Consider the following 21,267-nt stretch of genomic DNA (forward strand, 5'->3'; position numbering starts at 1 on the left):
AACAAGTTTTCCTTTTTAATTATCTATAGAACTGCCTTAGTTTTAAGTATTTGTTCAATAAGAAAGGAAAAAAGGTATCTACAAAATGATCAGATACCGTCTGTGAAAGAAATCACCTATTACCAATCCTCTTACTTGCACTAAAAGCTGGTAACAGACACTGAGCATTTAGGATTATAAGGAGCTGAAGTTAAAGGTTGCTAATGTGGCACATGTTGAAACATCTAGTCATAAGGAAAACTCCTACCTTCTGGTCCCACTCTGCCATATTTGGAGCCATCTCCCGGGCAGCAAAGTCAAAGGCCACTTTCTGAAATTCTTTCTGTTCCTCATTTAGTCCCATGGAAGCTGTGGGCAGAATTGCACATATTCAATTCTAGGACAGGAGTCAGAGAATAGAATCAACAATAAGAAGCACTATGAGGCCGAAAACAGTAAACTTTTTGTAGCAATTTCCATACAGAGCAGAGCCTTCAACAGCAAGATAATCATATCATTCATCACTAATCCGTTTCCCTGTTGACTCAGATCAACCTAAGACAGTATATAATAGCTTTCCAGACATCTTTTACCTTAGTCACTCAGTTAAATACATTTGCAGACCTAAAAGAGCTGGAAGCCACAGTGAAAGAAATAGGATAGAAATAGGATGCAAACAATGTCAGAGTGGGAAAAAATTATGAATAAAGACACTGACTGAGCACACATCACCATTTTCTTCCTCCTTTACTCCAAATGGATCGGCTGACTTTATTTACCTACTACCTACCTACCTGTAAAAAATCTTCTTTATTTCTTCCTCATAAATCCACTGAAAGAAATGAAGAACTGGGTGCAGTGGCACACAACTGAAATCCCAGTGGACTTGGGAAGCTAAGGCAGGAGTATTGCAAATTCCAGGCCAGACTCAATAAGTTTGAGGCCAACTTGGTCAACTTAGTAAGACCATCTCAAAATAGAAATTAAAAAGAGCTAGGGATGTAGCTCAGTGGTAAAGTAACCCTGAGTTCAATTCCCAGAACTTTACACCACTGCCCCCCACCCCCCACCCCCAGAAATAAAATAAAAGGAAAAAAATAAGGGTTTGGGGGTGTAGCCCAGTGGTAGAGTACTTGCCTAGCATGCATGAGACCCCAGATTTGATCCCCAGCATGCTGGGGGGTGGGGGAGGGAATGGTGTACACTTAAAAAAAAATTGGGGCTGGTGTTGTGGCTCAGTGGTAAAGCACTTGCCTAGCATGTCTGAGGCACTGAGTTCGATTCTCAGAACTGCATAAAAGTAAATAAAATTCCATTAACAACTAAAAAATAGTTTTAAAATGTTTATTGAGCATCTACTATCTAACAGTTTCAGTGTTACAAAAAGAAATATGGTTCATGGTTCAGTCACAAAATGGATAACATAATTAATGATAATGGAAACATTGTATAAAAAGAAGTACTACAGAATTTTAATTCTAGGCCAGGCACAACAGCACACAATGTAACCCCAGCAACTAAGGAGGCTGAAATAGGAGGATTGCAAGTTAGATGCCAGCCCTGGCAACTTAGACTGTTTCAAAACAAAACAATAAAGGGCTGAGGATATAGCGCAGTGGTTAAAGTGCCTCTGAGTTCAATCCCCAGTACAATAAGAAAAAAGAATTTTAATCTTAGCAAGAGTTCAATAAATATTAAGAAAACTTCATCTTCTTCTTTGACAGAGTAAATGGTTACTTCCTAAGATAAATAGTTCAAGCAACCAAAGGTTAAAGAAATAGATTTGAATTGTTTTCTAAGTAAACAATAGGGAAGAGTTTTAAATCATGTACGTAAGTAAACACGATACAATAACACATTCTTTTTAGATAAACAACAAATAGTCAATTTTAGAAAAGGAAATGATCAATAAAAAGAGAGCACAACTTCGAGAAAAAAAAAAGAGAAAATCAAGTTAAAAATTAAATAACATGGGTTGGAGTTGTGGCTCAGTGGTAGAGTGCTTGCCTCGAATATGTGAGACACTGGGTTCGATTCTCAGCACCGCATATAAATAAAAAATAAAGGTCCATTGACAAGACAAGTAAAATGAATAAATAAAATTTTTTTAAAAAATTAAATTACATACAGGAAAATATAGTGACGAAGTAAAAACAGATATATATGTGTGATATATATATATATATATATATATATATATATATATATATATATTATATATCTCCAGAAAAAAATACACTATAAAAACAAACAAAAGTCCTCATGAACTTTGCGAGAGTTACTGGGTAGAGTTTAAGGTATCAGCGCACGCAATGCACACATACACATAAATGGTAAAGCTACACAGAAAAACAGACCAAATGAGATAAGGAAAGGCTTTATAGTATAGCAACTCAGGGTAAGCAAAAGGTAAAACCCCCACAAATTTTTAAATAATGACAGGAATCTATAGTAGTTACCCTACTATAAAATGAGTGATTGAATTAGACATTAAGCAAATTTCCTCACCTAAGATATGAAGAAATAATATTCAATAACTAAATAAACTTTACTTTTAACATTAAAATATGCAATAAACAATCAGATATATGTATTAACATTAAAATATGCAATAAAATAATCAAATGCAGTTAGCTGCATTTTAAAATTTATTTTTATTTTAATTTTTTGTGCAGTGCTGGGAAGCCAACTCACTCAGGGCCTTGAGTAGCTAGGCAACCACTCTACTACTGGTCTATATCCCTAGGCTGTTAATTAGCTTGATGTACAAATATACAACTAGATGATTTCACTTGACTAATTTAAAGATAATAATTTCTTTTAAAAAGGTGAAAAAGGCCTGGGGATGTAAATCAGTGGTAGAATGCTTGCATAGAAAGAGAGAGTACCTTGAGTTTGATCTCCAGTATCCTCCCCCCAAACACACACACAAAGTGAAAGAGTACCTTTAATGGCTGAAGTTTGCTGCTGGAAATACTCATATTTAGCTTATTGTTGTAAGACTAATTTCTTATTTGCTTTGTTATCAACCAGGGTGACCTTGTTTACCAAATTTAAGTGCTAGAAAAGGGCAGCACCTCTTGAAGGAGTTTTAAGACTTAAAAAGAGAACAGTATTTTATATGTTGTGTACCTTAGTGACAAATTTGTAGCTCTTTTGTCAATTAAGGAATTCGTTTGATAAAGAAACTTATCACTTATTTAAATTAGTAAATTATTTATTTTATTTATTTATTTTTTGAGAGAGAGAAAGAGAGAGAGAGAGAGAGAGAGAGAGAGAGAGAGAGAGAGAATTTTTTAATATTTATTTTTTTTAGTTTTTGGCGGAGACAACATCCCTTTTTTGTATGTGGGGCTGAGGATCGAACCCGGGCAGCACGCATGCCAGGCGAGCGCGCTACCGCCTGGGCCACATCCCAGCCCAAGTAAATTATTTAAAGAGTTTAAAGAGAACCAAAAAAAAAAAAAAAAAAGGTTAGATTGACAGAGAAGTGTCATAAATTGGTTGGGTATCCCTTACTTGACAGAGAAGTTACAATTGGGTATCACTTACTTGGGTGGCAATCATTCATCATATTTGGTTTATTCACCTGGTGCCTGAAGACATTCAAGATCTGTAATCCCTGTTAGAGATTACCAATTGCAATAACAGTCATTGTTCCTGTTTCAACAGCACGTGTTTTATTGCTACAGGTATTAAGTTTTGAAATCTACACAGGATGTATTACCTGGAGCTTTTATTTATCCATCGTGACAAGTACCCAGCTCTACATTCCCACTGCCTTTAGAACCTCTCAATGGTGATTTTGATGAAACAAACAAAAAAGCCACAAGTTCCTTTACTTCTCTAAGCACACAGAGTGACCTACAAAGTCGGGAGACAGGATGTAGACAGTGTGGGGGGCTGGTCCCAAAAAGACAGGAGGGAGCGGAGAGTGGTCTCTTTGGTCCTGGAATTATGGGACGCAGCAGAGACCTGATCAAGGTGAGGAAAGGGAATGGGAACCCGGCTGAGGGTGACCTGACAGGGTCCGGGGTCACGGGACAGGGCGGGAATGGATCTGGGCGTAACACAACTGAGGACGAGACAGGAGCTCAAGGGACCGAGTTGAGGTGGCGAGGTGGAGCTGGGAGTGGGTCCGGGAGTGACAGGACAAAGCGGGGAGCAGGTCCCGGGATAACAGACCTTGCGGAGGGCAGGTCCGAGAGTCACAGGATGGATTGGCGAGCCGGGGGCGGGCCCAGGAATTACAAGACGAATCGGGGAGCGAGTTCTGGGGGACTAAATAGTCCGCTAAGCGGGTCCTTGAGCGACGGGACGGAGCGGGGAGAAGGTGCAAGAGTCATAGAACAAAGCGGGGAGCGCGTCTGGGTCACGGGACCGAGCGGGGAGCGGCCCGGAGTGGGGAGACTGCCGATACTCGCCCGGGTTCCAGACGCCGTGTCCAGCTCCCCCCTCGCCCAAGGCGAGCCTTACGATCGATGCAGGAGGTCAAGCTCCGGTAGCCGCTGCTGGGGACCGGGAGACTACAACGCAACCGCCCGAGGAGCACCCCGAGGTTCCGGTATCCGCACCACATCGCCACTGCTCTTTCCTTAGCCAGAGCCAGTGAGCCCTGGAGCTCCACGACGTTCTTTTCAGTAAGGATCTGCGGCAGGCGGCCTCTGCCCCCACTGCACCCTGGGAGTTGTAGTCCCTCAGAAGCCTTCGCAGCCGAGGTGTCAAGCAGAAAGACACGGAAACTGAACTACAACTCCCAGAGATGCTTGGGGCTTCGGCGCAACGTTGGCGTGTCCGCCACAAAGCCCCTGGGATGCCCTGTGGGTCTGGGGCACCTAGCGGTCCATTTTGCGGAGCTTGGGGTTGGTGTTTTGAAAGAATGGTTACGGGGATAAGGCAGGGCTCAAGGGAATACTTGGGAAGAGTTTAACGGCAGGCTATTCGAGATGGAAATGGCACAGTTAACGGAGGGAAGGATTTGAAACCCTTAAACACAATTATCTGCTCTTAGCAAAGTTGGAGACTCTTTGGACTTCCTCGCGTCGTCTCCATCTTGCTCTGCGCGGGTTTTGAAGGGCAGTGGAGTTCCTTTTTGAATCTCCCTTTTGATTTCAGAACCCTCTTCATTTCAGCCACCTGCAGAGAGAGACCATGCCGAGACCCCGGAAGAGACCAGCCGGGGCTGCTGGCCCAGGTGAGCTGCACTGAGCCTGCAAAGAGGCGACCCCCAAAAGAGTGTTTCTCTGGGGCCAGCTTAATACTGTTCATATTCTTTCCTGCTTGTGGAGAGAAGCCTTTGAGACTTGCCTGTTATTCCATCATCCCTTATCACCTTTCATCTTCTTTATTCTTCCCACCAAGGTTCTACCCAACGCCCCTTCAGCTTGCTTGTTCATCCAGTTAACTAAGGATATTTGGGTTATGGGTGGCATGCGCTGGGGTAAAGAATATAATTCTTTTGCGACAACATGGATGGAACTGGATATCATTAAGTAAACGAAAACAAAAGTATGATATGTGGAATCTCAAAAAGCTTTTCTCACAGAAGTTGAGAGTAGAACAGTGCTTACCAGAAACGGGAAAGTTGGGGAGAGGTTGATCAGTGGGTTCTAATTTAAACATCTAGGGTGACTATAGATAACGATAATATACTGTACATTCAAAAAGTGGGAATAAATGATTTTGAACGTTTTGACCAAAAAGAAATGATAAATGTTTGAGGAGACATATGTTTAACCCAATTTAAATATTACATGTATACGTGTATCAAAACATTACATGGAACACCATTGATGTGCACATGTTTTATGCCTCAGTTAAAATTTTTAATTTTAAAATTTAAAGATTTTTAAGGGTAAACGCAAACAGGTGTAAGTGAAAGGGCCTGGAAGACTGAATTATTGGAGGTATGAGAAGAGCCAGGAATACTAGGGAAAGCCTTGGGAAGGAAGTGGAATTTGAGTCCAGCCTTAAAGAACAGGAAGGCTTTCTACAGGCAAAGTTTTAGTACCCAGAAAATGTGATGTCACTTCTGTATTCACAGAGATGAATGGCATGCTAAGTGGATGAAAGGCAGAAATAAAGCAGTGGAAGTGACTCTTAGGAATGGCAAGAGTTCCAGATTGACTAAAATACATAGTTATTTAATAACACATGGTGTTTGCAGTGTGCTTGTTAACTCTTAAGGACTGCTGAGAAGTTGGGCAAGGAAGGTATGCTGAGTCCAGAGATTTAGACATCCATAAATGATTAATCTTTTAACCTCACATGTTGAAACTTTTACTAAACTTGGAGACAGTACAGTACAGTCAGTCATTAAGCATAGATTCAGACAGACCAGAGTGGTAGGCCCTGACCTCGTATCTTGGTTCTGTCATAACTGAATTGTGATCTGGAGCACATTTTCCAATTGAAGAATAGAATATCTCACACATTATGTATCTTAACTGAGTTAGGGTTAGAGTAACATGTATAGCTTGGGGCCTTGGATAGAGATTTTGGGGTGGGTGGGTACCGGGATTGAACTAAGGGGTACTCAGCCACTGAGCCACATCCCCAACCTCTATTTTCTATTTTATCTAGAGATAGGGTATCACTGAGTTGCTTAGTGCCTCACTTTTTGGTGAGACTGGCTTTGAACCTGCAGTCCTCTTGTCTCAGCCTCCAGAGCCTCTAGGATTACAGGTGTGCGCCACCAAGTCTAGCTAGGGGTCTCGGATATAGTATGAACTTAACAACTATTAGTTTTGAGGACTCACTGTATCCCAGGCACATTTTCTCTAATTCTCTTAGGACAAAATCCAGTCTTTACGGATGTCTTTAAGGACCCACATGAATCATTTTTTTTCCAGTTTTTCTTGGCATCTTGAAGAGCAAAAATAAAGTACAGTGAGCAAGAGGGAAGGATGGATGAAATGATGACAATAATGGATATTTATTGAGCATTTATTACAATGCCAGGAATTTTCTAAGCTTTTTGGCTGTTTCCTCACTGGAAAGAATAGCCAAAGTAAAGGCACAGAAGAGACAGAGAGGGAAGGAAACATTTATTGACTGCTACTAGGACCCATTAGTCTTAATCCTCTAAGGTGTTTTTTTCTCACTGAATCATAATCCAGAATATATCCTGAAAGACATGCATTCTTGTCCAGTTTTTATAGATAAACTGAAGTTTTTTTCTTTATAACAGTAGAGGCTACAGCTAGTTTTTGCAGGATCCAGGATTTGAATCCAGGTGTGAGACCAAAGGGTAAACTGCACAATAGAACATTACCACTCAGCAAGCATTGATAGTTCTTTGCTTTTTGTTTCTCCTGTAGAAAAGAACGGGCAATCAGAAAAACATACCAAATTTGAGAACTCAGGTGAGGCATCAGCAAAAGTGGAGAACTCCAGCCCTCAGAAGACTTCAGTCTTTAAAAACTGTGGGAGGAATCTAAGCAACTACTGGCTGATGAAATCAGAGCCAGAGAGCCGACTAGACAAAGGTGTAGATGTGAAGGTGAGATTGTGTACCTTTGTCCTATCTCATTATGCGGTTTTAAAAATGAAAGGTTAATATGGGATACCATTGGGTTCCATCACCAGCATCTCATCTTCAAAGAGTAAGAAAGGCAAAATATGAATAAAATCAACAGAATTTATTACCATCAAGTACAGATTGAGTATCCCTTATCTGAAATGCTTCAAATCAGAGGTGTTTCTGATTTTGGAGTTTTTGGATTGTGGAATATTTGTTTAGACTTTACAGATTGAACATCCCTAATCCAAAACATAATCTAAAATCCAAAATGCTCCAAAGTCCAAAACATTCAGATTTTTTAATTAGGCATGTTCAGCTTATTTCTGTTTAATTGTTCGATGAATCCTCTACGTAGTCAAGGGCTAGCAGACTTTCTGCAAAGGGCCAGACAATAAATACTGTAGACTACTGTATCTTATATTCTTTCATTTCTGCCCTTGTAGCAAGTAAGTGCTAATAGCACATAAACAGATTTGGTTCCTATAATACTTTATTTATAAAAGGAGGTATGGGACTAGATTTGGCCTAAAGGTTGTAATTTGCCAATCTTAATCTTAGCTTGCTTTACTCTTACCACTTGCCATGCTCCTAGGTGTCTCCCTGCCAGCAGTTGGTATATATTCAAGGAATGAATATAAACCCATTTTGATAGCCTGGAGAAAATGTAAATAGAAATATTATAGAAGAAATACATAATACTTTAATAAGTAAAATGTAGAGAACCAACAGATTACTTTAGCATCTGGATTATGCATTCAGCTGGTCCTTTTAATTAGAAGAGATAACAGTATAACACAAGGCTTACCTATATTCACTCATCATCAGTGGCTCTGTGATGAACTTACATATTTCCATTATAGCCTGTAGTACCTCTCAATGTTGGGAAGGGACTGTCTACTTCCAAATATGCCTATTAACTGGCCAAGGATTGTTTAGTGAATGCTTATTTTCTCTTACCTAGTTTAGCATTGAGGATCTCAAAGCACAGCCCTTGCAGACAGCATGCTGGGATGGTGTTCGTAACTACCAGGTAAGAGGACAGATAAAAGGCAGGAATCCTGAGACTTAGGGCAGGATAAATGCCTGCCTGGTTCTTGTGACTTGTTCAGCTACAGAACCTTTTGGCCAAAGTTGCTTTTCCCAGAATACTTAAATCCTTACCTGAAAGTGTTTTCAGAAATACGTGAATTACTCTGACTTTATGAAATCTACAAATGGCCTGGTTCTAACCAGTGTCCTGGTATAAATCTGGGAGTCTCGGCAAAGGGGACAGACTTATGAATTGGGGGGAAATTAAAAACAGAAAGCCCACCTAATGAAAGTAGACTTAATTTCTGTTTAAAGCTAGCACTTCCCACTGGTGGGAAGGGTAATCCTTATTTCTTCTCTCCTGGGACAGGCACGAAACTTCCTTAGAGCTATGAAGCTGGAGGAAGAAGCCTTCTTCTACCATAGCAACTGCAAAGAACCAGGCATTGTAGGACTTATGAAGGTTAGATGGACAGGTTTTAGTCTAAATTTCTCTCCCTACAGAGTGTCTTATTCATGTATATTTAAAGTGATATACCATAAATTGGTAATATTAAAGACCATAGTCAGAAGAACAGAGAGAAAACTGCTGTGGCCCCTTTCTATATGATAAGGACTAGAAAAAGGTAGGCCTTCATTTAAGGCTCATTAGCATGCATTTTTCTCCATCTCTAATCCTTGGTTTCTCACTCAGAAACAAGCCTGATAGCTCTTTCAGGATAAAAGAGCTACCAGGATAAAATCATTGACTCTGCATTTGGTGGGGTGGGTGGAAATACCAATGATAACCATTACCATTGAGTTTTAGAATATGCTTCTAAACTTTTATATTTAAAAAATAGTTGATTTCCTAACTGTACTTCCTTAGGCTATGTATTATTTCTAGATATTTGAATCCTGATTGATGAGAGCAAGGCAGATGGAGTAAGAATATGTAGGGTAAGAAGTCAAAGTTAGATATGTATTAAAGATTGGCCATGGAGCTGACCAGGCAGACAAATAATTGGAGACTTTGGGTTTGGTTTCAGATTGTAAAGGAGGCTTACCCAGACCACACACAGTTTGAGAAAAACAGTCCCCATTATGACCCATCCAGCAAAGAGGACAACCCCAAATGGTCCATGGTAAAGACAATTCTTCCTGTTTCATGAGAAGGGAATGATGGACAAAGGAAGGAGGAAGGTGTGTGGTGCTATTAGGTCAAGCTCTTATTCAGATGAGATTACACTGACTTTTGGAGGTTAGAGCAGAACATTAGCAGTGCTGCCAATGGGAGCCTCCCGCAAGCAGTAAAAACAGTGGGTGGGCATAATGGCATGGCTGTGACTATATGCTCTGCTGATGGAGAAACTGAGACAGGAGGATTGCTTGAGTCTAGGATTTCAACCTGGGCAATGTAGTGAAACCCATCTCTTAAAAAAAAAAAAAAATGCAGTGGGCAGAGTTTGGATAACCATAACTTTCTGTTCAATAAACTGTTGTCACCTAGGTGGATGTACAGTTTGTTCGAATGATGAAGCGTTTCATCTCCCTGGCTGAGCTTAAAACCTGTCACCAATCTCACAAGGCTACTGGTGGCCCCTTAAAAGATATGGCTCTCTTCACTCGCCAGAGGCTCTCAGTCCAGCCCCTGACCCAAGGTAAGAGTGGGCCCTTTCCCTTACCCACATAGCAGAAATGACCTCACAAATTCACATTTACTAACTGATTAAACTTGGGCACAGTATTAAACCTCTAAGTCACTGCCCTCACCTGTGGCACCAAGGGAGGGACTATGTCCTGAGTTACCCATAACTATGTATCTAGTATCCAACAGTGCTTGGCATTGGTAAGAAACTCCATAGTTTTTGAATGCCTATTTTGGCAACATGTAAATTACCTATCAGTGATGGGTATTAACTTCCCTGTTCAAGAGGGAAGGGACATGAAACCTAATTCTTCCTTTTTGTTCTTTTTGGTAGAAGAGTTTGATTTTATTTTGAGCCTGGAGGAAAAGGAACCAAGTTAACTGAAACAGTATTGCTGGAATGGACAAACCATTACTCTAAAGATGGCGAGGTTTTATTAGACAAAGGATGGTGTGTGAAGGCTTATGTGTGCATTTACCTGAGATCATGTACACAGATTTTTTTTTCCCTACTTCTTTCAATAAAACATTTAATGTCAAATTTGGAAAGCTTTTCTTCTAAAACTTTAGTGGGTATAGTGGAATACACCACTGCAAAAGATCTCTTATCTCCCTTTGTCACTTGGAAGACTTAAGGCACCTCTACCATCTGCCTTTATTGTTGTTCACAGTTATATAGCAGATAGCAGGATTTAGGGCTGAGTCCTTTGGTCAGTTACACCCTCCAAAACATGTGGGGTTTCACAATACCAACCTTCTTCGCCTGCCTCTTTTAAGTGCTCTGGGTCCTACAGCAGTTCTTAACCAAGAACTTATTCTAAAGTAGGTGGTTAGTAAAGTGCTCAGCATTGCTCACTAGGGGCTCTATTCTGAGAAGATGCTGTATTGGAATTAGGGTGGGCATCTACCTTTCCTGAAGATAGGAGTTGGGCAGTGTAAGACAGAAAAGACCACAGAACCTGGTGGACCTTGGGCACAATGCCTCCAAAGCCACAGGGGCTTCCTTTAATTAGACCATTAAAACAAGTGTTCTTTTAAAATACAGCCATTGAAAAGACAACACATTAAGAAACATGTAAACACTGCAGCTTCTTAATTACAAGTTGCACTGCTTGGTTTAGTACCTATGCACTCCCAGGTCTGGGGACCTTAAAGGAGGGGGACAGGAGACCCCTCACTTTCACAAATGGCAGAGAATAGAGAATGGGGGAAAAAACAGAGAAAATAAGACCTGGCTTGTGCACAGCTCCTGAGAGAAAGCAAATTCTATCTTCTAATTCTCCCAGAAGGAAGGTTGAAGATGTTAGGAAAAGTTGGGAAATGAATTTGTGTCATCAGTTGGGAGGCAGAGGAATTGACAAATGCTTTTTAATTAGAATACCAGCTATTAAAGGGAGGCACACCAGAGCCCAATCTCATAATCTGAAAAAGGCAAGAGCACAGAATCTGCCTCTCTGCTTAAGCCTCAGCCTTGACAATCCAAGGGCAGCTGGATGGGAATGCTGTTCCCATGGGGATTGTATGTCGCACCTGAACTCAGGGTCTGGCATGGGGGAAACAAATTTGCCTTCTTTGATTCTGCTGCCACCTGTCAACCACATGTCACCCCAAATGTCTTCCCCTCATCTCAACTCTGATCCATGGGCCCTGCCCAGTCAAGGCCTAAGATTGCACATATTTCTGAAAAAACAAGGATTCCCCTTTTTCTGCACTAACTGAAACATGAGATAGGAACGAAATTCTCTACTGTCCAAATAACCAAGAACTCAGACCACCAAATATTGGCCAATGGGGTCTGGTTGGTCTTTCTGTAAAGGGAAGGGAAGCCAACAGAAGAGTAATTCCTAGTCATCCCCAGTGAGGCAGAAAAGACTATTTTAACTACTATAGGCCCAAGAACAGAGCAACAGGAAAATCTGCCCCTTTCTTTAGCATAACTACATCCACCAGAGTTTTTATATTTGTGTTTTTAAACAAACAAACAAAAAATACCAATGATCCTAAACTTAGGTCAGTGAATTGGTGATGACATAGATGTAACTTGGCAAGCAAATTACTGAAGTTTGTGGCATCAGAGTCTGCTATTGGGGCCCTCATCTCCCTTATCTTGTAGGTGATGAGGAGTGAAGGATCTTGGGGTGAAAGTAAGAACAAAATTTCAAAATGTTTGAAATCAAGCCCCAATTCTTAGAAGTTGGATAGAGACAAGGAGTGATGAGGGTCCACTGTTAGAGAGCAAAAAGGATCCTGGCCCCTTTCCAGGATATCTTCTTAAAGGAAATGGACTCTCTTGCTTAGGGCTTGTTAGGGCACATAGAATAATGTGCCTAGAACAACCCAGACCTCAGGGTTGCCAAGCCAGTTACATGGTGAAAGCAGACAGTTGCCATTGCCTTAACCCTTCCTCAGTAGGCCTGGCTCAGCCTCTTGGCATCCATGCATGACATTAACCTCTGAGCTTTTTTGCGCACAGGTATTTCTCACTGGTGAGGGACAGATGACCCCAGGCACTTCCACAGGTTTCTGTCCCAGAACATTCCTACTAGCCAGAGAAGATGCAGAAAGGAGGTGTCTGGTGCCAGCAGTGAAAGGCCAGAGAGAAGGTGGCATGTGGAAACCTCAGAGCACCACATTCAAGACGCCCAAAAAGGTAGCTTCCTGATCTACCCCCAACCCTGCCCTTTAGATGGGACAGGCCCAAATCCTTCTCCCACTACCTCAGGGACAGTCAAGGGGAGAATAAGAAAAATGACTACCGAGGGCCCTGCTGGCAGCTTTGAATTCCAGGGACATGTTCAGATCCTGTATCAGGAAGCCCAGAGAACTAGAAGCCAAGGACACACTTTCGGCTCTATGATAAGAGGCAGCCCATGAGGAAAGCCTCAGCAGACAACTTATTCCCCAGGGAGAGATTAGCTTCCAGGATGCTCCTCTCCCTATCCCACATCAGCCACAGAATCCCAAGGAGACTGCTTTCTAACCCAAGCCCCTTAGGTCCTTCAGAGAAAAGAATTTAAGTCAAAAACATGAATTGTTTTCAGGTTGCAAGTAACGGTCAGCTGAGCCTCATACCATCTCCCCCTCCCCCAGCCGCTGGTGTTTGGTAGATGGGGGTGCTGGGGTGGAAGCCCAGCAGCTTCTTGGCCCAGAGGCCTACTGCCTACTGTTGTTGTCAGACAGCTGGCTGGGGGTCCGCACCTCACCCAGGGAGGTTGTGCCCTCGAAGCGCTGTGAAGCGATGGCTGCCTGGTGGGACATGCTCTTCCGTACGATGTCACCCTTCCGCCACAACACCACTTCCTGCAGAATTGGGAGAGGGAACAACTTGATACCTAAGAGGAAGGCTCAGAGATGGGTTTCCCAGAAGCACCCACATTTGTCTTGGGGAATCTTGGGCAAGAACCTCCCCTGGTTCTCTCTCAACAAAGCAGTGGTTGTCAGTACCTCCCATCCCTGGTATAGGTCAGAATAGTGTGGCAGTTGCAGGAGTCAGGCCTAAGAAAACATACTCTGGGTATCAAGTAGGAACCGTCATTCCTGCTGTGTTATTCTGGGTAACTTAATATTTCCAGCTCTTGGAAAAATAACAAGTAGCATAGAGACTTAGCAGCTCTCTTACCATTTTGCTTAGTGTAAAATACAGATTCCTCCATGGAAATGATATCCTTTCTGTTCTGTCCCCAGGGTATCCAGGGCCCTGGTGGAAGCACCTCACCTGCTGCTTGAAGTAGCGCCGTTCCTCCTCATCTATCAGCACCAGGTTGAGGTAATAGCGCACAGAGAACTTCTTGTTAATGTCCCGCATAGTGGGTGTAAGCTCATACCCTGCCAGGAAAAGCCGGATTGGGATGGACTCTCCTGTAAAGGAGCAAAGTGAGGAATGAGGGCAAGGGACAAAGTGAACTACTCTGCCTTACATCAAATCCCTCTCTGACCACAGTAGATGAGATGCCAGCTGAGCATGGCATGAACCCTAAGCAAATGCTTCTGCCTTTTGAGACTGCATTCTGATGCCCAGTAGTTTGCTGAAGCAAAAATGTGACTCCAGTTTCATTTCAGTATTGCTGTGTCTTCTTAATATCCTCTCACCATTCTGATGCAGAAAACAGGGAGGAACAGTTGAATATGAAAGGCACAGGGATGTTATTGTTAAGCATATTTTGATTACAAGCAAAGTGCCTAGTTACTGGGTTTTCAAGAGGCAGTTGTCAAACCCCAGTTGCTATAAGATGTCATTCAGCAATTATAATGCCATCTCCCTCCATCTTGGTTACTATATGCCCTCAGAATATATCTCCACTCTAATGTGAATTGACAGCAGGTGGGGGTGGTCTGGAAAACAGGAAATTCTCATTCTAGACCCTGTTTTCCATTAACCAGTTGTATGACTTCTGAGTAAACCTGTGGCTTTCTCTTGATTTTCTCACATGAAAACTGAGAAAATCCAACTGCACAATATTTTAAATCCCTTCTAGCACTGATATTGTACCTTTCCTAGATAAAGAGAAACAAAATTAGGTCAGAAATTCTACTGAAAAATGACAAACCTATAATATGAATGATCTTTGAGTTATCTGCTATTTTGTCTTGTTTCCCAATGCTCCAATTTATTTGTCAAGGAGAAATAATAGTTGGCTTTACTTGCAGAGCTGGTCCAAAAATAGAATATCAGGAAGAGAAAAACTGGGCCCCAACTCTTCAAGGGGCTGGAGCAATGACACCTGAATCTGCTGAGAAGTGTCCCCAGGGTTGTGGGCTGCTTAATCTGTGGCACACCTCCTTCCACATGAAATGGACTGTGGGAATACTCTGGATGAACTCTTGGAAGGAATGAAATAAAATCTTGGAAAGACCAAGCAAGCACTTCAAAATGAGAAGACACATTGATTGCTACAGTCAATGAAGAATACAAGTGATTGCTACTCCCAAATAATCACAGATTCCCAAATAAAGAAGAAATTCAATTCCACTAATCCTAGATGTAATTATCTCCATGGAGGTTGGGGGAGGACCATTTCTAGCTGGTTCCCAGTGCTATCTGCAGCACCTGGTAGTATGAGTTAGTGTGGCCTATAGTCCTCTTTCATACTTGGTGAATGGATTCAGAGAATAAATCGTTTTGTCAGAGATAGAGGCTGGTGGTTTAGCACTTTCCTGCTATGTGCAAGACCCTATATTTGCATCACAAAAATAAATTTTAATTTAATTAAAATAAATAATTGTACCAGAATTAGAATTAAGTAACAAAAAATGACTACCAAGCATGAAACTCAGTCTAAGCTACAAAGAATGACAGCATGTCAATAGGAAAAAGTTCAAACTATCTTTAAGTGTTCAAACTATCTTAAATAAGTACTTTTCAAATATTTTTCTAACAGGCTTTAACTCTTGAGATTAAATCTAAGATACAAGCCTAATGATATAAAGGAAGTCAGCATGGAGCTGTTCTCCATATTGGCAAAGATGGGGTAGGAACCAGAAATTCCACAGATTCAGCCTTTCTTTTCCTCCTCATCAGCACCCATTAAGTACAACTAGAGATTAAGAAGTCATAGGTTAAAAGGACATCTCAACTCAACAGTGTAATCCCATCAAGCCCTTCTAAAATTCTGTACAGGATTGAGGAGAAAAGGCTGCAGCTGAGGCCCTGGGCCAGGAGACTCACCTCGTACTGGTGCCCCATCCATGATCTCGTACTTGGCTATCGTGTCGTTTTCGTGGTACACGTTGGGGCCTGTGCCCGTTGTTTCCCGTTTGATGATGTCTATCTCCATGTGCTTTATTTTGATTCTCACCAGCAGGAAGTATATCTTTCCTACAATGACATCTTTCAAGTGGTATCTGGGGAAGAGAAAGACAAGCAAAGTAAGATGTTGGTATAGTGGATGGTCTCTTTTTGTTTGTGTAGAGAGCACACTGCCGTGGCCATGCATGTTGGTTGGAGGTCCAGTTTCAGGGCACACTCCTTTGTCTTCCCATCCTCACTACTGTGGTAGAATGGTTTTCCAGTATGTTCTTTTCATGAATCTTTTTTTTTTTTTTAAGAACATTGTAGTTATACTTCCTAAATCTTAAGTGTCTTCTACAGCCAATTCAAAGGATAATACATGCTACTTTAACTGTTCATATTTGTTCATCAGTTTTATCTCCCCAGCATACACCTTTTATATTTGTGTATGTGTTTTTTATGTGTGTTTTTCTAATATTTAAGAGGCCAGCCCTTAAAAACACAGGAACCAGGTCTATCTGTCTTTCTGTCTTTTGGTAACTGGGCCTCAGTGGCTTACAGCAAACATTTCAGTTTGCTCTGAACTGGACAGACCAGGCACATATAGTAGAGTGAGAGAAGTGGAACTCCCTCTGCATCAGTGCCTATTCTGGGCTCTGCTCAATGACTTGTGCTCTGTGAACTAAAAGGAATTCAACCATATTATATAACACTTTCTCACTCTTCAAACTTTTCTTTAGGTCAGCCCATAGCACTGGTAGTCTGTGGACAGAGCCCTGTATGGCAGAAAGATAGCAAACTCCAAACCTGAAGCTTAGACTCATGGGACATGGATGCTGTTAGGGACTTCAGAATTTAACTTGCTTATAATTCAGGTGAAAAAAAAGGAAGTTGGAACAGAGAGATCATTTGACTAGGATGTGCACAGAGGGCAGAGACATGAGGTGAACCCAGGTTCCTGGATCCCAGGCTTGAGTGTTCCCCACTATTTCACAGCACTCTTCTGCTTAGTCTGTTGGGAAGACTACAGATAGAGTAGAAAAGCTCAGCACACTTGCAAAACAGCAGGAAACCACCTGCAACATTTCACAGGGACGCTTAGAAACCATGAATACTAAAGTTTTCTAAACTTTGGCAAATGGAACATTCCTTTTTCTAAATGAAATCTCACACAGAAGCATAATTGTGTGAGAGTCATTAAAAATAGTTGAAGGAAGGAGGAAGGTCTAAGGGTCCTGATCCCTGTTTTTTTCCTTCACCTCACACTGTGTGTGTCTGAAGCCCATTGACCTAGTCTATACTCCTTATTTTTCAGATGAGTTACAAAAAATGGCTAACCTTAGTCAAACTTTTTTTTTTTTTTCCTGTGCTAGGGACTGAGGTTAGGGCTTTGCACATGTTAGGCAGGCACTCTAACACTGAGCTACACCCTCAGTCCTTATTTTATATTGAGACAGGGTCCTGCTAAATTGTTCAGCCTGGCCTTGAACTTGTGATCCTCCTGCCTCAGTCTCCCAAGTAGCTGGGATTTCAGGTATGCACCATTGTGCCCAACTTACCCAAATTTCTTAATGGCAGAATAGAGCCTAATTCTTAGTCTTGGGTTCATTCTACTACATATAAATTATATATATTCTCATACAATACAATCTGTTGCAAGAAGAGCAGTGGTCTGTATTCATCCCCTGACTGCATGTAACTGCACCTTTATACACTAAATTCGGTCTTTTATACACTGCCAATTAATGGCTATTTTCAGCTCTTACAGGTGGCACTGTTGCTAGCCACTGCCTTCATGAGGTATTTGGGGCACAGTACAGGACCACACAAAGCCCTGAGGCAGTGATGATAAAAGAGAAGACTATTCCCATGTTGGGCCCAGATCAGCCTCCCTCTCAGCACCCCATTCCCTGGTTCCACAGGTGAGCCAAGCCAAGCCAGGTTGGTTCCAGGTCACACTAGTCATTTCAATGGGGACTCACTTGGCTCCAGGCCAGGGACAGAGGAAAAAAAAAATCCATGTTTCTTTCATGCCTGTTCCAGGAATCAACTATGTTCCTGGTTTAAAAAATTCCATTACCCTTCAAAGGCAAATCATCTGACTCAGGTCCCTTTACCCCTAGCCTCTGGTTCACAGTGGGCATGGGGGAACCACAGTGAGAAATGTAATTGGAGACTTTGACATTTTTTTTTAACTCTAACTAGAATATCCTTTTCACTTTCAGGTATTTGATTTTTAAACATTTTCTGGAATATACTATTTTTTTTTTTTAAAGATGGCCCTGAAACTGTCAGACTGCCAGAAAGTTTTGTGGTTTATAAGCAATTAAATATTTTGATATTTTTATAGTAAACAGTTTAATAACATGCACAGCTTCACAATTTGCCAGCTAAAATAAAGCTATCTTAAGACCTTTATAAAAATAAATCAGGTGTTCTTTCCACAATTCATTTTAGCAAACCATTGTCAGTGTTTGGTTTCCTCACTTAGATTTCTAAAGAGAGTGAGGAAACAAATGATAATGGAATTGTATTCTCTGATTATTATCAACCACAGAAAGAAATAGCTTTACATTGAATCTAAAACAATTTTAAAGTTAGCTTGAATTTGAAAGGCATGTTAGGATGTTTAACTTAAATATACCATTTTAATTAAATGTAGTTTAAAGTAAAAGTTTATATTTCCTAGTCCATCTATCTGTAACCCACCTAACATATTCACTGTATTATTTCTGTGGTATTCCTCCCCAAAGCAGGTCACATGAAGCAGTGACACTGAGCTCTTTGTCAGTTTGCATTCAGATCAAGTACTATCTTAACCTCCCTAAATAATTACTCCATAGCCTTGGTGCCCAGGACACTTACTTGGATTTATTGTACTCAAACTCAATGTGTAGGCAGTCCTCAATCCCAACTTCCATCTTGATAGAAGAGTTCAGCTCTGGGTATGTGCTGAGTGTGTGAACTACAATGTCCATCTCTTTAACAACATCATTGAGGCGGCGGCTGATAGTGGCTCGAAGGAAATAACTGTAGGAAATAGAGCTTGTCATGCATGAATGAACACTCCCAGTCTCCAGATGCTACCTAGATATAGGCAGCAAACTGACCCACTTAAGAGAACTCCTTACAGTAGTTCTTAATCTTTTGGGGCTTTCTGTCCTTTTAAGAATTTATGGGCCCTTCTCCCAGGAAATTCTGCACATGTGCACCTACACACAAAATTTTGCAACTATAATTCTAGGAAGATCAAAGATCTTCCCAAATCCCTTTTAGGAGCTTGGGCTTTGGTTAAGAATTCTGTTCTAAGTAAAAGTGATTTCTCGCTTCTGTACTCCAATAGTATGATATTCTTAGGTCTTTCATGACCCTTACCTCTATTTATTTCTTCAACTAACTCCCAGGTTTTTGAGTACAAGGATCTGTCCTATAACACAATTATATCCACATGCCTGTTCACTTAACTATATTCAATCAAAAAAACGTTTTTCAAGTTCCTCATGGTTGAAAGAGGGGAATCGGAAATAAAGAAATTAAGTAAGCTATCCATTCAGCAAACTTATTGAGCTAAGTACTGTATTGGGCATAGAATGAATAAGATGCAGCTTCATGGGAAGCTTAAAACTCACTAGGGGAGATTGGCAAATAAACTTGAAAATTAGAACACATGGAAAGGGCTAATTCACATACTGTAATCCAGTGCTGTGGGGAAGGAAAAAAGGGCTTTCCAAGATGAACAAACCTTCTTGTAAAGCACCAGAGTCTGACTATGAATAGCAAAGAAGTCTCTGGCTCAGCCTTGAAGAGGAGTTTGCTGTGCTTGGGAACAGGTTAGAAAGAAGACAGAAACCTTGCCCTTGAAGGTATAACAAGGCCAACCTCTGCAGCCAGCCACTTTTAACTGCCTTCCCCAGCATCCCTATTTCCTTGATGTGATGTGCTAATATCCTACAAAGGAGAATACAGCCCTTTAGTTATATTTTCTTGTAAACAACACAATCTTCAAGGCATGCTTAAGCATTGCTGGTGAAAGTTATAAAGATACGCTCATCAAATCAATTACACATTTGGACTTCTGTCCTCTGTATGGTATTAACTGCTTCCTGGCAATCCTTTTTAGTCATCTCAATAACTGTCACATTGCCCAAGACATTTGTTCTTAACCCTTTTAAACATTTTTTTTAAATCTTATTTTGAAGCAGGGTCTCTAAGTTGCCCAGGCTAGCCTTAAACTTGCAATTCCCCTGCCTTATCCTCCCCTGAGTAGCTAGAGTTTCAGATATGAGCCAATATGCCTGGAAATTTCTAACCCTTTTCTGGTTGCTCAGGTCCGGAGCTTATTCCCTGCCTGTGGAAGACATTGCTTTTTCCTCTACTAAGATGACAAAGAGCCAGGCCCAGTAGTGCATGCCTGTAATCCCAGTGACTTGGGAGGCTGAGACAGGAGGATCCCAAGTTCAAAGCTAGCCTCAGCAACTTAGTAAGGCCCTAAGCAACTTAGTGAAACCCTGTCTCAAAATAAAAAATATATAGGGCTGGGATGTGGCTTAGTGGTTAAGTGCCCTTGAGGTTCAATCCCTGGTACAAAACAAAACAAAAAAAATGATCTTCCAAGTCAAGATTTATAATTCTCTCCCTTGTCTGCTCTGTGCCATTTTTTTTAAACATAGGGCCTAAACATGTCTCTGTACCTCACTTGCCTTCCAGCACCATCCCTCTCCTAAGACCTTTTCTCTTCCATCTGATACAACCACTCTCAACCTGCACGCACATTATGATCACATTGCAGGAGGCCGAGAGGATTGAAAAATCCTGATGCCAGGCACATCTGACATGAAATTGCTCTGCTGAAGGTCAAAGTTGCCCAAGTAATTCTAATGTGGGGACCAACATCTTCATCCAACATCTTCATCCTTCTGCTTTTCCAATCTCTCTCATTGTCAGTCTCTTTCTAGCTAAAGACTTTGTCCTTTGAGTTTATTAAAAAAAAAATCCCAAACTAATCAATCCCCAAACAGCTCCAGGTATCATACTCTTAACCTACCTACCACAGGTTCCCTTTCTTTTTTTCCACAGGCAGCTATCACAAGACAGTTCCTCTACTGACAGCTGTATCACCTGATGAGCTTTTACATATCTATCTATCTATATATATAGATATATATATATAGGCAGTACCTCAAATTCCTCTCTAACATTAGATGAATCATCTAATTTCCCAATCATTTATTATTCTTGACAGTCCTGTCTCTGTCTCCACTGCTGCATGGCTACATTATTAGTACATTCTGCTGCTATCTATTAAATTCCTCCATTTCTGCCTGTTCCCATTGTCTCCACCAAAATAAAACTCTTAGCTTTGATCAATTCGGTTTTCACATT

At 41.2% G+C, this 21,267-nt stretch overlaps 3 protein-coding genes across 11 annotated transcripts in view; 1 reads left to right on the forward strand and 2 right to left on the reverse strand.

The window, feature by feature from the left end:
* The window catches only part of Acad8 (acyl-CoA dehydrogenase family member 8), an 18,110-nt gene extending 13,521 nt beyond the window's left edge, over positions 1-4,589 (reverse strand). For 2 of the 3 annotated variants that reach the window (XM_046432634.2, XM_046432636.2), the window contains exons 1-2: positions 4,456-4,589; positions 248-348 (exon numbers count right to left, since the gene is read on the reverse strand). In XM_046432634.2, coding sequence (XP_046288590.1) covers positions 248-348; positions 4,456-4,558 — 204 coding nt within the window. In that variant the 5' untranslated portion in view covers positions 4,559-4,589. Of the gene's footprint in view, positions 1-247; positions 349-4,403 lie in introns of all 3 variants that reach the window. The other variant, XM_046432635.2, reaches the window with a different exon arrangement.
* Thyn1 (thymocyte nuclear protein 1) lies at positions 4,482-15,130 on the forward strand. 6 transcript variants are annotated; one of them, XR_006849347.2, is made up of 9 exons: positions 4,848-5,173; positions 7,299-7,480; positions 8,463-8,531; positions 8,901-8,993; positions 9,559-9,654; positions 10,020-10,170; positions 12,631-12,807; positions 13,842-13,923; positions 14,805-15,130. XR_006849347.2 is itself a non-coding variant. In XM_046432641.2 (8 exons), the coding sequence occupies exons 2-8, from the start codon at positions 5,131-5,133 to the stop codon at positions 10,536-10,538; spliced, it is 681 nt and encodes a 226-aa protein (XP_046288597.1). In that variant the 5' UTR covers positions 4,482-4,619; positions 5,112-5,130; the 3' UTR covers positions 10,539-10,698. The 6 variants fall into 6 exon arrangements, 5 of the variants coding, with proteins under 5 accessions (XP_046288597.1, XP_046288595.1, XP_058431292.1 ...); XM_046432641.2 differs by lacking the exons at positions 12,631-12,807; positions 13,842-13,923; positions 14,805-15,130 and adding exons at positions 4,482-4,619; positions 10,492-10,698 and having other exon boundaries at positions 5,112-5,173; XM_046432639.2 differs by lacking the exons at positions 12,631-12,807; positions 13,842-13,923; positions 14,805-15,130 and adding exons at positions 4,747-4,841; positions 10,492-10,698 and having other exon boundaries at positions 5,112-5,173.
* The window catches only part of Vps26b (VPS26 retromer complex component B), a 20,398-nt gene continuing 10,248 nt past the window's right edge, over positions 11,118-21,267 (reverse strand). Inside the window, exons 3-6 of one of the 2 annotated variants that reach the window (XM_046432638.2) lie at positions 18,751-18,915; positions 15,823-15,998; positions 13,873-14,015; positions 11,118-13,457 (exon numbers count right to left, since the gene is read on the reverse strand). In XM_046432638.2, coding sequence (XP_046288594.1) covers positions 13,311-13,457; positions 13,873-14,015; positions 15,823-15,998; positions 18,751-18,915 — 631 coding nt within the window. In that variant the 3' untranslated portion in view covers positions 11,118-13,310. Of the gene's footprint in view, positions 13,458-13,545; positions 14,016-15,822; positions 15,999-18,750; positions 18,916-21,267 lie in introns of those variants that run through there. The other variant, XM_046432637.2, reaches the window with a different exon arrangement.

This window comes from Marmota monax, unplaced genomic scaffold (genome assembly GCF_021218885.2).
Source record: "Marmota monax isolate L192 unplaced genomic scaffold, Marmota_monax_Labrador192_F-V1.1 WCK01_AAM20220418_F8-fsc00062, whole genome shotgun sequence".
Lineage (NCBI taxonomy): Eukaryota > Metazoa > Chordata > Mammalia > Rodentia > Sciuridae > Marmota > Marmota monax.